Source organism: Apis laboriosa, unplaced genomic scaffold (assembly GCF_014066325.1).
Source record: "Apis laboriosa isolate Shangri-la unplaced genomic scaffold, ASM1406632v1 scaffold26_cov146, whole genome shotgun sequence".
NCBI classification, from domain to species: Eukaryota; Metazoa; Arthropoda; class Insecta; order Hymenoptera; family Apidae; genus Apis; species Apis laboriosa.
The window spans coordinates 3755026-3771323 of record NW_025222592.1 but is presented as its reverse complement, the minus strand read 5'-3'; the positions used below and the strand labels follow the sequence as shown (position 1 = coordinate 3771323).

Sequence of the window (16298 nt, the reverse complement as noted above, 5' to 3'; positions counted from 1 at the left end):
AAAAAAAAAAAAAAAAACGATATATATTATAACGACATAATCGACGTGTATGCACCAACAAATGTGCCAGGTTTGTTATTGCAATGATATACCCGTTATGGAAGCGTGGTGGTGGACATTGTCGATATGGGTATTCCTTGTTGCCGGTGTATTGCTGAGGTATCTGGGCGTGCTGAGGATGCTGATTATGGGGATGCCATCCACCGCGGGCGTGAGGTGGCGCTGGGGGGCGAGAGTGGGGCCCTGCCGGGGTGCCACCAGTTACTACGGCCCTGTATCGTCCCTGCATGCCCAAGCCGCGATGCTGATGACTCCCAGGGCCGTTCATTCCCTCCCCCTTCGCTCTGCTCGTTTCGATCCTATTATTCTACCCTCGTTCTCTTTATCTCTCTCTCACTCTCTCTCTCTCACACACACACACTCTCTTCCCTCCCTCCCTTTCTCTCTCTCACTCTCTCTCTCTCTCTCTCTCTCTCTTTCGTTTTCCGTCACTCTTACTTTTTTTCTTTTTCTTTTTCTTTTCTCTTTCGACAACGAACCGCGGTATCGCTCCACCTTTTCTCTCTCCGTTGGTTTCGTTTTCGTGGTTGAAACGGGAAGACACGATGGCAAGGAGAAGGTTAACCTCGCCGACCGATTTTGCCCGACCTCGCACACGTTTCTGGCCCCTTCGTTCGAAACGTGCACGCCCCACGTTAACTCCTTCGACTTCGGCTATTGAGAGAGAACCTGGCGAGATATTCGAACGTTACACGGCGAGAAGAGGCTAGATGAACGAGAGGTGATTTCCACCTCGCGCGCCGTTCTTTCGAAATGTCGAAAGAACATCCGAGCTCACCGCCATGTTCGAGTGCTGCTCGAAACGCCAGGGGCAACAATACTAATCTAACGGGCCCTGCACTTTCGTTATAAAAACAGATTTTTTTTCTTTTTTATATTATATTTCAATATATGTTCTCCCTTTATAAATGAAAGGCAACGTTATAATAAAAAATAAAAAAAAAAAAGAAAAAAGAAAAGCGAAAGAATTACTTAAATTCTGAAACTTTCAGAGGGGATATTAGGGGATAACATGAATAAAATGCACGATATATCAAAATGATCTTCTTAAGCTATGTACTAGGTACAATAACAATGAATTTAGAAACGAGCATCATACCATGCACTAATATGTAACACTAATAATTAACGATAAAAATGATATATATATATATATATATGATATATTAAAAAAAAAAATAATCGTATCGTTTAAACTGTGATTGCACCTGGCGAATTTGCACTTCGATTAAAATAATTCATTTATAATTAACGATAAGAAACAGCAATTTCTATTTCGAGATATCGTCTCGTACTCGTTGGCAAAGTTCGAAATAAACATTCACATGCTTCTTCCGAGCACTCAGAAGTGGCGAGAAGTTTGGATGTAAAAAAAAATACAATCTCTCTACCACCTAGCCTCTATACAAGATAACAATTTTTATTTATTTCTTGATTTCTTTCGACCATATTTTTTTTTTTTTTTTTTTTCTTCTACTTTCTTACTTCGTTGATTCTCATTTCTCTCGCTCGCCATTAGCAAACGTTTGCACCCCTCGTCATCATGTTCGCGGAGCAAGTCGTGAAAAGGAGCGAATCACGACATATGCAAATCACGTTTAATAATTCCGTGGAGAATATTTATGAAATCCACCATTCGTCGATTTTATTTCTTGTGGATCGTCAAAATCCAAAGAAAAGAGATAAGAGGAAGAAAAAGAAGTAGAGGGGAGGGGGAAGAGATTTTCGGAATTCATTTATGGATTCAAATATGGATTTTTAATCGTTAGATTTTATCTAGTTTTGTGATGCACGAATGAAATTTCACGTTGATGTTATACACAGGGTGTTCCAAAATCTTTCTATTTTTTTTTTATTCAAAAATAATATCAATTTCTAGGTTATTTCCTTGAGACGGAGCATGTATCTATAAGAAAATAGAACGAAGAATTAAAAATTCGAGTAATAATATAATTTTTTTTTTTTTATTCGATTTAATAAATCGTTTCGATCATCAAACAACATACAAGATATTTAATTTCTTCTTCGATTTGCTTTTTCTTTTTTTCTTTTTTTTAATCCAAGATTATTTCCAAAAATGTTATGAAAAATTTCTTTCTCTTTTTTTTTTTTTTTTTTTCTTTTTAATTTTAATTGAAGATCATTCCAAGGTTATTTCATGAACTCACTGAAAAATGAATCTATTTTACAAATTGCTATTTCACAAAAGAATGAAACGAAGGAAAGGATTCTTTACTTCACTTTAAATTTCCATTTTGTCGTTATATTTTGAGACACCCTGTATATTCACAGTTAGTTAAAGTTACGACAGATCCAGATGCATTAAACGTTGACGATCAACAACCAAGTCATTGCCTCCTTCGGAGACGTCCTCTTCTCTCGTTCTCCTGTCGTTCAATTCAATCAGCCTGCGCATACGTTTCGAAGGAAAAAACGTATTCGTCGGAATCGCTCCTCTTCTATGGGATGCCGACACGCGAGCCACGGTTGACGTTCAAGCGTGAAAAGCTACAGGAGCACACGAAACAAATGGTGACAAACTCGTTAAGCAGATCAAGCTATGTATACGCTATTAATGATCATTCTTAAAATTTAACTGTAATTCATCAAAAGCGGTGGAAATTATAAATAAATAAATAAATAAATAAATAAATAAATAAAAAATAAACAATTTGATAAACAGATGTAAGGAACATATTGTATCGAGAGAGAGAAAGAGAGAGAGAGAAAGAGAAAGAAGGGAGAGAGAGAGGGGGAGAGAGGGAGAGAGAGAGAGAGAGAGAGAGAGAGAGAGAGAGAGAGAGAGAGAGAGAGAGAGAGAGAGAGAGAGAAGAATCATGCGAAATGGTACAGAGGATGCACGATCGTTTAATAGGCGTGGATTGTTAATGCGCGATTCTACGAGTACCAATGGTACTAGTTAAATTCGATCGCAATAACTCAAACACGTTAATCCCTCATATGTGCTTACGAAAATTATTCGAAATCGTTTATAGTTTGAAATTGTATTGTGGCTCGAAATCGAGATTATTAACTTTCGTTTATCTTATTCGATTTATATTAATTTCATGCAACTTAAAAATATTTTATAATTTGTTGTTTTGTTTAACTCGAAACATTACTTCTTGCATTTTGAATAAAGCTTGAACATTATGAATCGTTTCTTAAAAATTGAAAAACGAGTTTTGAGAAAATTCGTCGGAACGGTATTAAAAAGTTCATACGAGTTTGATATGATTTTTTTCTAAAGTGATTACAAAATAGCGGTACTCATCTCATTTTAGATGCTTGTTGCTTGAAATTAATTTACTTGAATTTGAACAATTTTATCGAAATCAAGTAAATGAAGTTTACCTAAACAAAACTTTAGATATTTATATAACTCGAATTCGGGGTTAGATTAAGTTTGTTGCAACACGATTCGTATTTTAAAGTGATTATAACCTTAAAAAAGTGACTAAACCTTCTTTTCAAAGCCATTTTCGTTTCAAATCAAATTATCTGAATTCAAGTGATTCGATTAACATTAGCTTGAAGATTTATTTATTTCAAAATCTTCAAAAAACTTAAATTTTTAAATTAAATAAAATTTATTCATACAAGTTTCAATTAAAGCTTAATTTAAATTTTAATAATAGATTGATCAAAGATAAATTTAAGAGATACGTTTGACGAAAAAGATATTCTACACAAAGTCCAAGGATATAATTTGAGGGATAGCATTCTTATATAGCCTCTGGATAGAGGTACCATTTTCTGGACCCTTTGTGTACCCACGACGCATATTTTTTTTCCTTTTTCTTTCTTTTTTTTCTTTTTATTCATTTTCTCTTCTGGAAGAAGCAGACAAGAGAGAAGAAGAGAAAGAGAGAGAGAGAGAGACAGGGCCCTGGCCACGAAGTCCGAAGAAACGATTAAGTGAACCGGAATATCCAGGCCCCGTTGCTTTGGGCCAGCCTCTCTCTCTCTCTCTCTCTCTCTCTCTCTCTCTCTCTCTCTCTCTCTCTCTCTCTGCTTTTGTACAGGCTACGGCCCCGAACAGTGGAAGGAAAAAAAATATCCCTGGCGACTGGAAATAAAACTCCGATTGTAGCGAATTTCTGATCTGGACAAGGATATAATATACCATTCCTTATGGAAACTGGTATCCTAAAAAGGAAAAGGAAAAGATATCGATGGAATTCAAAGTCTTTCTAAATAACCATTTTAATATTATTCTTTCTTCCTTTCTTCTTTTTTTCTTTTTATCAAAATTGTTGAACGAAGAAAATAATTTATTTTAACGTTCAATTCAATTCTCGTCTTCGATTACGGGGTACAGATTTAATTAATTTTGGAGTTTTTAAGTATTTTTTAAGAATGGAAGATTCTCGAAGTATCGAAATTACTTATTCGGACGTTTCATCAATTATCGATTTGAACTAGGTTATAAATTAAATTATAAATTTTGAAATATCGAATATTCTGAGAAGAGAATATTCCATGGAAGAATCTCGAGATTTTTTGAATAAAGTTTAGATGATTTCATTTTCGAAATTCAATGTTTGAATTAAAAGAAGATAATTAATTTGAACGTTCACCAATTTTCGAACCGAACAAATTCCCTTCTTCTCATAAAATTTAATATTTTATTAAAAAAATTATCGATAAGAATTAAAATCGTATTTCTTTGATAAAAAAGAAAAAAAACGAGGACACATTTTTCTATCGAATTCTCTCTCCCTTCTTTGAAACTCAGAGTATTGAGTTTAGGATCGTAGGAGACGATTCACTTGGACGTTCACCATTGGATATGGTGGCGTTCTTCCTTTTCTTGGCCCGTGGTCACATCACGTTCTCCTTGAGTTAGCGTTCAGGGAACTTCTTTGGTGAGAGTGGAAGAGGGAAAACTCGCGGCTACTAACGATTACTCGATGATGGAATTGATGTTCCTCGTGTGGAATTTATGTCAATATCGATTGCTTGGATAATGGTGAACTTTATGCCCGTACGGTAATATGGCTGATTGTAGCGAACTTGGTACATTGTTTATACATGAGTACATGTTACACGATATATTCGTGGAACATTTTTGGAGGATCTAGAATCTAGAGACGGAGAAAAAAAAAAAAAAAGAACGTAAAAAAAGTTGTTACGCAAAAATGTTGGCCGAGATATTTATTCGCCAAGCTATTGAAGTTAGATGAAGCGAGACGAAGATAGAATGACACGACAGTGGGACGAAGATGGAGCTGTCCGATTCTATTTGCGTCTCGCTTCATCTAACGTTAACTTGAATCACTTGTAACTCGATAAGCATTAACACTTTTGCATTACCAAGTTTTCTGCTCGACTTGTCTTCCAAAATCTACCCTTCAATGTGATCAAAAAAGGAGTTATCTTTGTTAAAGGAGTTATTGAAATTAAATGAATTTTTTTCTTCCAGAAAATCGTAATATTTTTTACAGTTGCTGATTAAATCCACGTTGTGCGTTGTTCAAATAAGAATAAATTTCGAAACTATTTAAAATATTGAATTTTAAAGAGGTATTGAAATTTTTTTCAATAGAATCGAGTAGGAAAAATACGATATTATTTATTGCGGATATTATCAATTGGAAATCGTATCTGAACCAACGATTGGCCAATATATTAAGCCATATACGAAGATTAATAATGAAACTATCAGGTGCTAGAACAGAATTTTTAGTTAACTGCAAGTAGCATGATATCGTGAAAACTAGATGGTCTGCACAGGGACGACAGGTAAACACGCCATATGTCACGTGGGGAGATAAGGATATCTAAAAAAGATAGTGAACTTTGTTTAATTTCCATATAATCGATGATTCTTATTACCGATGACTTAAAGGAATCCGAATTAAAAATCGAAATATTTAATTATTCTTATGCGAGTTCAAAATTTTTTTTTAATTTGCAATCCTTTCTTTTCAATCGGTATCAATATTAATATTTTGTTTTCTTTTTTTTTTAAATATTATTTATTTCTTCTTTCTATCGCGTCAATACCGTTTCTGATCATCTCAACAATTGTTATAAAAATTTGTATATAAATCATTTCACATTATATAATTTTCAATAATCGATAAAGTAATAATAGAATTTTCTATGCTTAATAATTAAAAATTGTGATATAATAATTTCTTCTTATTTTGATTTAAAAATTATCATTATTATTATTACAAATAATAAAATACAATTGCTTAATGATAAGAAGATGGGATAAACAAGATTTAAAAAAAAAAGGATAGATAGATACGTATTTAATTTTTCATTTACATTATAGAGGGTTAAGTAAAATTGAACGTAAAGCAGCATAAAATTATATTTTATAGATTATATTGCGTATTATTTAATTTATTATCTTCCACTTTATGGACACAACAATGACGTTTATTTCCTTACGGAAATGATAATGATACTCATGCACTTGTGGCAGTTAATTTAAATGTACCATATGCTGGATATTTACTGTGTCTTGGCCGCTGTATATCATTAACAGAGATAAGGGAATGGACGAAATAACGTAACAGGTGCTATTAAACGCTACTTAACGTCTAATACGTCTCTTTGATGCAATAATAATAAGAACATCTCGAACGCGGACATTTTCGTTTCGTTTGGACGGGAAGGAACGCGTTTAAACTTCAAACAAAAAAGGAATTTGGAATTTCTTATATAGAAGAGATAAAAAAAATTTGATAAAATAATATTTGAAACCGCGAATAATATATTCTCATAGCGTCAGAATATAAATTTTCAAATATTTAATATCGCGATTATTCATACTTTGGATCGTTGTACAAATTCAAATAACAATTTACAAGAATAATAAAAGAGAAAAAAACAAATATCGAAAACTTTCCTCGTATCCTCGAAATATATTTCAAGTATTCACGGTCATCCTAAACGATTCTGTACGGATCAGGTCATCGAACATTCGACTTCGAAAAGTCAAAGCATCCGGCCGATTAACCGGATCATCTCGAACGAAAGAATACCGTGTATTTTTAACTGAAACTAAAACAGAAAAAAAAAAAAAAAAAAAAAAGGAAAGAAGAACGAAGAGAAATAAAGAGAAATAAGGAGAGAATAAAGGCAACGTCTGAAACCTCGAGACGCGTTACGTACGGCCGGTGAATCTGACCGAGAGAGGCCATAGCCTCCTGGTGATGTGGCGATGCTCGCGTCTGCGAGAAACCCGTTTACCTTTAAACTTCTCTCCCGTGGTAGCGGCTCTCTCGAGACGTGGCCGACGCAAAAACCGTCGAGACGAGGACGAAGGAGTCGCGGCGAGAAACGCGTGCACCGTTCCGGACGGCGACGTGATCAAAAGCTGGCTCGAACGGGGTCACGAGATCCCAACCGTCACGATTCCGTGGAATTCTGATGGATTTCATCTTTAAATCGTCGATATTGGGTTTGGATAATGCGTGTTTCTTTTTCTTTTTTTTTTTTTTTTTGATTCTTTAACCTTCGCCCATCCTTTGTTCCCTATTTTGAATGTGTGAAAAAAATGAGATGAGAATGATGTTGATGTATTCAATGTAAAGAAGTTGCATATTTTAATATATATTTGATCGTTGATTGAATTAATTTATCTTCAATGTGTAGAAATTTGATTTTCAATTTTTTTTTCAAGTAAGTAAAATTTGTTGATTTTTTGTCATTACTATTTAGGGAGAAGGAATTAAGATAGGGAAGAGAGATAGAAAATATTGTTTTCTTTTTAATTTGAATGAAATTATTTTGTTAAAATTTTAATTCTTTTCTTTTTTTAAATATTACGAAAATAAAGTCAGATATTAGAGTGATTTAAAATATTGTCAATAATCTTGAGATACGTGCAATGGAATAAAGAATACGAACTGTCTTAGGCCTCGATATCATATCACAAATATTAACAAAGTGTTATGACCGATAACGTAGAGATACATTTCTTTTATATTCATAATGGAAAACAGTATGGGATGTCGCAAGAGTTTCGATTCTCAATTTCTGAATCATCGGCCCAAAAGCCTCTGCATACCTTTTCTAATTCCTGACCGACGAAATCTTTGTCAGAGAATTTCTATACGAAAGGAGACGTTGAAATTGGGGATCAGTGATACGAGACTAGGTTTATAAATACTTGTCTCATAACATGAAGTCGCGTTCATCAATTATAATCTACATGCGACGATGACTAATAGCGTTTTAATATAGTTTCATCTTTGCACTAATTTCATCATTTAATATATGTGGGAAAATTACCAAATATTGCCTAATTGTTGGAAACAAACTGGTATTTTAATTAGTTTCATCATTGTATTAATCTCTTCTTTAATTTTTCAGGCAAATGAAAATTATCCAATAATAATTATTACCAATAAACAGTGAAAATTTGAAATCATTAATCCACTATATAAATAACCTATAACCTAAAAATTTCTAAAATTCGAAACACAAAGAAACGAATAAAATCTCCTAACCTAACTTAAATAATCCAAAAAAAAACTATCCATCTATTCTAAAAATTCAAATGGACGCAAAGAGACAAAGAAGAAAACGAATAAAACGCAAAAAAATAAAAATAACCTCGAAACCGCTTACATCAAAAAGTCATTAACTCGCCTAACCTAAAAATCTGAGAGATCCAAAGGGGAGGCAAAATTCGAGGAGAAAAATGGAAACTCACAAACGAGCTCGAACGAAGTTTGTAATAATTCTAAATAAATTACACAGCTCCCCGGAATTCTCGATGGAGTTTTCGAACGTTCACGTTCCCTCGATCACGGCGGAGGCCTGGCGAAGTAACCAGTTCCGGGCGAATGAGACTCGAAAGAGTAGGAGCGCCTCCCACGATTATATTCTCGCCCGAAACAGCGAGGAGAGAGATCCAGCCTCGGTATATAGACGTGGAGGACGTGGCCAGTGGCGACGAGGTGAGTACAAAGGCTCGAATTTATGCCAGTCGAGAAAGAGAGGAGGCGGCAGCTGCGTTTTCGATTTTCCACCAGCTGGTGTGGCACCGCGTGTCTCACGGGCAGGGCCGTAGACCTTCGTTCGTCCACTCGACTAGTCCTTAAAAGGCCGGAACGTTACAAAAGGCGATCCCTAGGGCGGTGGCGTTGCAGGTCGGGACCTTGTTCCTTCTTTTCTATTCCTCTCTCTCTCCAACCTACTCCTCTTTCTAACCTATTTCGCTCTTCCTGGTCGAAAGAGAGAGGAGGTAGGGAGGGAGGGAGGGAGAGAGAGAGAGAGAGAGAGCGCCTCTTCGATTCCTTCAGGAGTCCTCCAGGAATCGGCCCATTCGATGAAGAACTCCAAGGAGCTTGAGCTGCTCTCTATCGATCCAGGCCGCTTCGTATCACGAAACTGGCTGGCACCCCGGAGAGACCGACTGAGGGAGACGGGGATAGAGGAATAGAGGGATAAAGTGAGAGAGTGAGAGAGAGAGAGAGAGAGAAAGGGAGGGAACATGAAGCGAGAGAAGGGAAAGAGGGATAGAGAAAGAGAAATTTCCACCTTGCCATCCTCAAAGGATGCATCGGCCAGAATGGATTTTCTGTTTTCGAATTTTGTTGATACTGGCCGGTTATTTTATTACTATGTTTTAAAGACGATATGTTATTTTGTATAACGTGAACGTAATAGGAGGAAAAAGGGGAGAGACGAGAGATTTGTTAATTCTTAAAATAGTACAAAATGAATTTTTTTTTCGTTATTATCGTCAGAATAATAATTATTATTATTATTCCAATTTTTTGTGATAAGGAGGGAAAAGGGGGAGGAAGAAAAAGATACGGCGGGCGGAATAAAAAATTTTTTTATCGAATTTTGTTGACATGGCAATTTTTTCTCGTGGTTATTATTATTCGAATATTCTATATATTATTGTACACACGCGCATATATACACAACACGTTTACACTTATCTGCAATTTACTCAGTGCACGGATTTATGGCAACATGGCGGCTATTGATTGAACTGGAAACGATCCGATGACTCTCTCTATGTAAAGCTGATAGTGAATAGACTAGTCGAAAACGAGTTTTATTTCGTTGTTTTTATATCACGTTCGACCAATAATTTACCGTTTTAGAGAATTATGTGTATATGCATATCGATGCAGAAAGAAAGTATTCAACGCTCTAATCTAATCATACAGAAAAATCGGATTTAATTCTATTATAATATCATATATTTCGTGTTTCGCGATGCAATTGTTGAAAATTCAAAATTTCAAAAAAATAAATGTCTTTACATCAATAGTCTTCCACCAAATTATGCAAAATAAAATAATTAAAAATTAATTACATCATTGAAACTGTGCGAGATCCAAATCCAACTAAAAAACATTTTAAAAAAAGAAAAGAAAAGTTAAATCGTATTTAAAAAAATCAAATGAACCGACGAATGATTCCACTGTTAAGAAAGTATTAGTAATTCTCCCGTTTCCCTAAAAGTACAATAGATTCCGTTTCGATCCGTTCCACGGACAAGTTCTTTCGCTTTCGAGCGAAGATAACGCGAATAGATAGCAGAGGGGAATGATTATGCACTACGAACGATCAGGTCGCAGCCTTCGAGAAGAAATGAGGATGCGTTAAAATATTCAAGGTTCACTTTAGATAAAGAACATTCGACTATTGCATTTTCTTGCGACCGGAAATATAATTTTGATAGGGAATCGTTATTCGTCCTAGACACGAATAATTTTAATTTTCAATAAAAATTACTATTACTTACAATAAAAGAAATGTTTTATTTTTAAAAAGATTTACTTTAATCGGTATATATAATTTTATTGATATTTTGAATATTAAAATAAAGTATAATCTGTTCACAGATAGTGAACAGATTAGATTTTTAGAAATTTTTAAAGAAAATATGAAGGAAAATTTTACTTTTCTTTTTTCTTAAATTGGAAGAACATTTTTGTTTCATTAGCGTTTTAAGCTTGATTATTATAATTTCGTTATTTATGAATACGCAGCACGGTTATTTTTCGAGCTTCTCTTATTAGAGTTTGCATCACACTATGCGCTCGTATCAAATTAACCCCCTGTGTCTTGCAAGTTACACTTGTCGCGTGGAAAACACGGTCCAGAGGTGATAACGAGTCGTACTCATGACGCAGAGAACATTGCAAATGTGAAAGTACAGGGGCGTCCCAAAAAGCACGCTAATCACTTTACGCGTTAAAATAGAAAATCAAACTATAAATTTCAACTAAAATAAATTTTAATAACCACGAAAATTTACATTTTTATTATATTCGAATGAAATCATCGCACTTGAAATATCAAAGTTATTTATGTTTTTTTTTTACGAAAAAGAAAAAAAATGTCTCTTCTGACGTAATATATTTACAAATTCGAATAAATATAACGTTTTCATATAAATTTATGTATCTCACAAAATCTCACATATGAAATTAACTTTTTTCAATCTTTATGAAATATAAATATGTATATTTTATTAAATACAAAACAAGAATTCTAAAATTCATTATTCCAATGATCTCTTTTCTTGAATTTTGTAATATTCAAATAATTCGTATTCTCGTATAAAATAAAAAAAATTAAAAAAATTCATACTACAGAATGAATAACAGCAGTTTATAGAGAGAAATGAATAACAATATTCTTAATTATTATTCTTAATAAATAATTCTTAATAAAATATAGCAACGTAATTATAATAAAATAAATACGCGTTAAAAATTATTAATTAAAAATAACAGCAACCCCTCTCTTGTGGCACAAGTTGAAAACAAATTATATTATTCTTTATAGAGAGAATTCGTATTACTTATATGATTCATCATTCATATTCAAAATGTCTATTACTTATTTGATTTTCTAATCACGTCACATTACCATTTTGAACCACTTTATATCTTCTTATTATACTAAGCTTCTCCCTCCTTGCAACCTCGTTTCAGCTATTCCGTTAGTTTACCCGTTCAAATAACCCGTAAGTGTACAAAACTTGAAAATTCTCTCAAGACGAGCTTCCATGGAACATTCCACCACGTGTAAAAGCGAAACGCGTATATGGAGCACGTTCACCGCTCGCTCGAATCCTTTACTCCGCGTGATAACTCGCGTAAGTGGCCAACGACGAACAACGATGTCTTAAATATGTGCATGCGTATGGTAACAGGTACACTTAGCCCTGCTGAACTTGACTGGTTCGATGAAATAAAAACAAATCAAACTAAAAACAATCCGGAAATAAACAGCCTCGGTTCTACTTCTATCGTACGGTATTATATTACGTCTTCGTCGTTGAATATTCGCGTTTGTTTATATCTGCTCGACGACAAGAGGACTATGGTGAAAAGTTAGCGCGATACGCTACTGCGCATATCAGCCATATTGAATATTTAGTATATCTTATGAAAATTATTTCATTTTACATAATGTTTTATAGAAACGTTAACACAAAGAAAAAGTGATTAATAATTAATATTCAAGATATCGAATGATTTTTGACCAACTATGTATTTATTTATTTATTTTGTTTCAAATAATATGACCTCGTATTTAGTGACAATGTTCTACTTTATCGACGAGACAGAAAAGGTGGGGTTACCATCCGGAAGTCAAGTATTCAGTTGGCGTACGTAAATAGAAGAAAGAAAAGTATTTTCAGAAAATCATATCGTGATTTCTTTTTCTTTACTTTCTTGTGGTTTATATATAAAATAGATAAAGAACGAACGATCGAACTTTGATATATTTTATTCTTCTACAGATTGAAAAAATGATATGGAAACTCAGAGACACAGGTGTTACTTGTCCCTGATAACGAATTCTACGTGAGAAAATGTAGAATACAATATTTTTTGTCCAAGAGTTCGAGACTTTTATTCAAACGTTGTAATACGATGACTAACGAGACCTTATTAGCTTTGGGAAATTAGCACTACTATCTGACGATGACTTCAACGGCCATGGTTTCGCGTTTGCCGACTCCTTCCTTCGCTGAATCATCGTGTCTCAATAGGTAATTAGTTCGTGGTATTTTATAGAATTTTCAAAGAAATATTAAAAGAATTTATATATAAGAAGATTTTTAGAAAATTTTAAATTTCTTGCAAAACAATGTGTAAAATATTGTTATTTTGCGTCTTGTAAAGATGTAAAGGAGCTTAGAGAATGAGATTTTTCTTGAAAAAAGAAGTAAAAAATGAACAAAGTTTTTTCGTAGCAACTCCCGTTTTTGAGATAATGGAGTTTGAAAGTGCGTGGGTGAATCTTATATCAATATGTATTCTATGAACTTTGAGGTTAATTTTCTCCGGAACGCAAACCTGTATAAGAAAAATTTATTAAACCTTATCGATATATTTTTTAATGAAGAACCATCTTTAAATATTTTTTTTTTTTTACATTAAATAAGATTTTCAATTTTTTTTATGAAATATTAATCGATTTATAGAGAATATATATTAATTTTAATATATTTTTATTCGACTATGAACTTATGCTCAGAGTTCTATCGAAACAAAATTTTTTATTTCAGAGCAAAAATATATAGTTGGACAACTAGTATTCCGGAGTTCGAATCCCTCAAGACCTGGTCTGAAACATCCACAAATATCTAATTCTACAAACGAACAAGCGCGAAACATGAATCTCTATCCGATTTTCCGTTTTCATTCCTGAAAAGATGAGACGTCTTTTGCAGCCAAAGTTTCTATGAAAAAATGACATATATAAAGGATTTAATTTTTTTTACAATAGAAAAAGTATAATGTCAAAAAAAAAATACTTCATCTCTATCTGAATAATTCCATAAACACCATAATTTAAAAAAGTCAATATTACTTTCGTATAAAGTACAAAATTAATAAACAAAAAATAATAGAATAAAAAATAGAATAAAAATTTTGTTTGAATTATTATTACATTAATAAAAATTTACTTCAATAACGTCCAATTCTAATTTATACCCACGATGACTCAATCATATGTAGTCATCCGAGGGTTAGTCTCAAATGGTAGCCCTTGTCCAAGCCAATTTAGCTACTAAACTTTTAAACGCGTATACGCGCCCGCATATGGCCGCGAAGAGGGCATCGCGAGTATTAAGAGTGCGTGTTAACCGTCGTTTTTCGCCCCTACCGGATTTTTCTTCGCTTCGCGAAGAGTTTCAGTCGGAACCGAAGTACCCGTATGCGTCATCGTGCCCGCATACCGCAGCGGCGAATTATACCCATCCCTTCTCACCACTACCCTTTTCTTGCCCCCCTAATGATGGATATTGTGGCCATCCCCCGAGGGATCTCGTTCTCTAAACGATTCACAACTATAAACAGGTAGGAAAGGAAGATTCTCGGGGAAAAGTCTTTTTACCTAATATAATCCTACTCGATATTTCTAAATCTAACGAAAAGTCTTTGTCATGAGAATATTTAAAATGTTCGGAAATGTTCGGGAATCTTCGGCAATAATCGTGGGATCTCATATATTACGGATTATTGAGATATTTATGAAAGTGGAGTTTATTGTTTATTGAGGGTCTAATGCAAGGAATTTCTGAAGAATTTTGAAAAATTGGTGAGTGTATAATTAAAAATAGTCATAGAAATAAATCTTTATTTATATTAGGATATTTATGAAATGCAGATATGTTGATAGATACAATGTAAGATTACATATGATTTAATTTTATTGATATTTTTTTTTTTAACATTAATTATTAACTCTTCAATATTGATATTCAAAAATGGATTGATATGAATGGATTTTCATTTGAAAATAATTGTAAAATTAATTATATTTTAGACTATTTCGAATATTTATGAATTATCAGGCAGGGTTCAAATTTAGGATATTGTTATTGCTTTAATGCGAGAAATTTTATCATTGAATTGTGAAGAATTTGTAAGTATACGATTAAAAATAATCACCGAATTAGTGTTTAGAAATAATTTAGAAATGGGAATTATGGATTTTATTGACGTTTAAGAAATTGATAAATTTTTAGAATTTAAAATTTATGGTTTTACTTAGATATTTTATGTCTAAATCCAACATAAAAATTTTCCTTAATTTAGGAAATTTATGAGTTTATGAGTTAAAAATATTTATTAAATAAGCTATATATTTGTGAACTATATTAGCTTAAATTCTTTTTTGTTAAGTTAAAATTGAAATAAGAATAAAGTTCATTCTGTATGTTATATTTAACTGTATTGAAAAATAAAATTTCTACAGATTTAAAATATTTGTACAATATATAGAATTTTTCAATATTATTTTGCGAAATTAATGATAAAATATCAAAGTTTCAATTTTATATTTATTTTGTTTTTTGAAACATTTTTAATATGTTAAAATTAGAAGATTTTTTTCTCTGTTTCCCAAAATGAAAAGTGAACATTAGAATACCATAAACTTTATGGCAATTTTCATATTTAAAATAATACAAATAGAGAAAAAAACCATGAATTTAAAATAAAGAATTCTATTAAACAGTCGATACATGTGTCCTATTGAAGTTTCTGAATAGACAATTTTCTAACTACAGGCTATACTTCACGTGATAAAAAAGTCAAGATTAAGTCCCACGAGGTTTCCCATATCTTAGTCCCGACAACTTGATGTTTTCAACTTCGGATTAAAAATAAAACAGAAATAAAAACGATCGATACGAAGTGGTTGATAGTGTTCGATAGAATAATTAGAATTTCCAAAGTTCATGATTTTATATAAAATAATTTGAGATCGTGGCATTTGACTAAAGCATGAAACACTAATGGCTGATTTCATCGCGATTTTTTTTAATCATGCTATTGATAAATACCACCGTATCTCTATCTCTTGACGAAAGAACGATGATGCAAACGAATTTCTTGTACACGTATTCGCATACATTGTATAAGGACAAATTGCATGATACGTCAAACGCGTATGAATAACATGTTTTAATGCACAAAAGAAAAACATCGAGAATGGTAATAGCCGCAAATGCCAAATGGAAAATTATAAATTAAAATAATTTCTTGAGAATGTTTATACATATATCGATAATATAAACATGACATTCGATTTAAAGTAATAAAAAATTAATAGATATAAATGTTAAAATAAATATAATAAATTTTTATGTAAATTTCATATCTATAGTGCGATAATAATTAATAAATATAAATCTATAAGTAAATATTGAAAATTCTCCTACAAATTATATTGAATAGGTATTATAGCGATAATGAAAAATGAATAAATATAAAATATAT

At 32.7% G+C, this 16298-nt stretch overlaps 1 protein-coding gene across 12 annotated transcripts in view; it reads right to left on the bottom strand.

Moving 5' to 3' along the window:
* The window catches only part of LOC122713956 (RING finger protein 44-like), a 33639-nt gene that overhangs the window by 5843 nt on the left and 11498 nt on the right, over positions 1-16298 (bottom strand). For 4 of the 12 annotated variants that reach the window (XM_043934809.1, XM_043934811.1, XM_043934813.1 and 1 more), the window contains 2 exons: positions 2067-2568; positions 93-1966 (listed from right to left, as the gene is read on the bottom strand). The exons of 1 other annotated variant lie outside the window; for it this stretch is intronic. In XM_043934809.1, coding sequence (XP_043790744.1) covers positions 93-328 — 236 coding nt within the window. In that variant the 5' untranslated portion in view covers positions 329-1966; positions 2067-2568. Of the gene's footprint in view, positions 1-92; positions 2569-4844; positions 5148-16298 lie in introns of those variants that run through there. 7 more of the 12 variants (XM_043934810.1, XM_043934808.1, XM_043934814.1 and 4 more) reach the window with 7 other exon arrangements.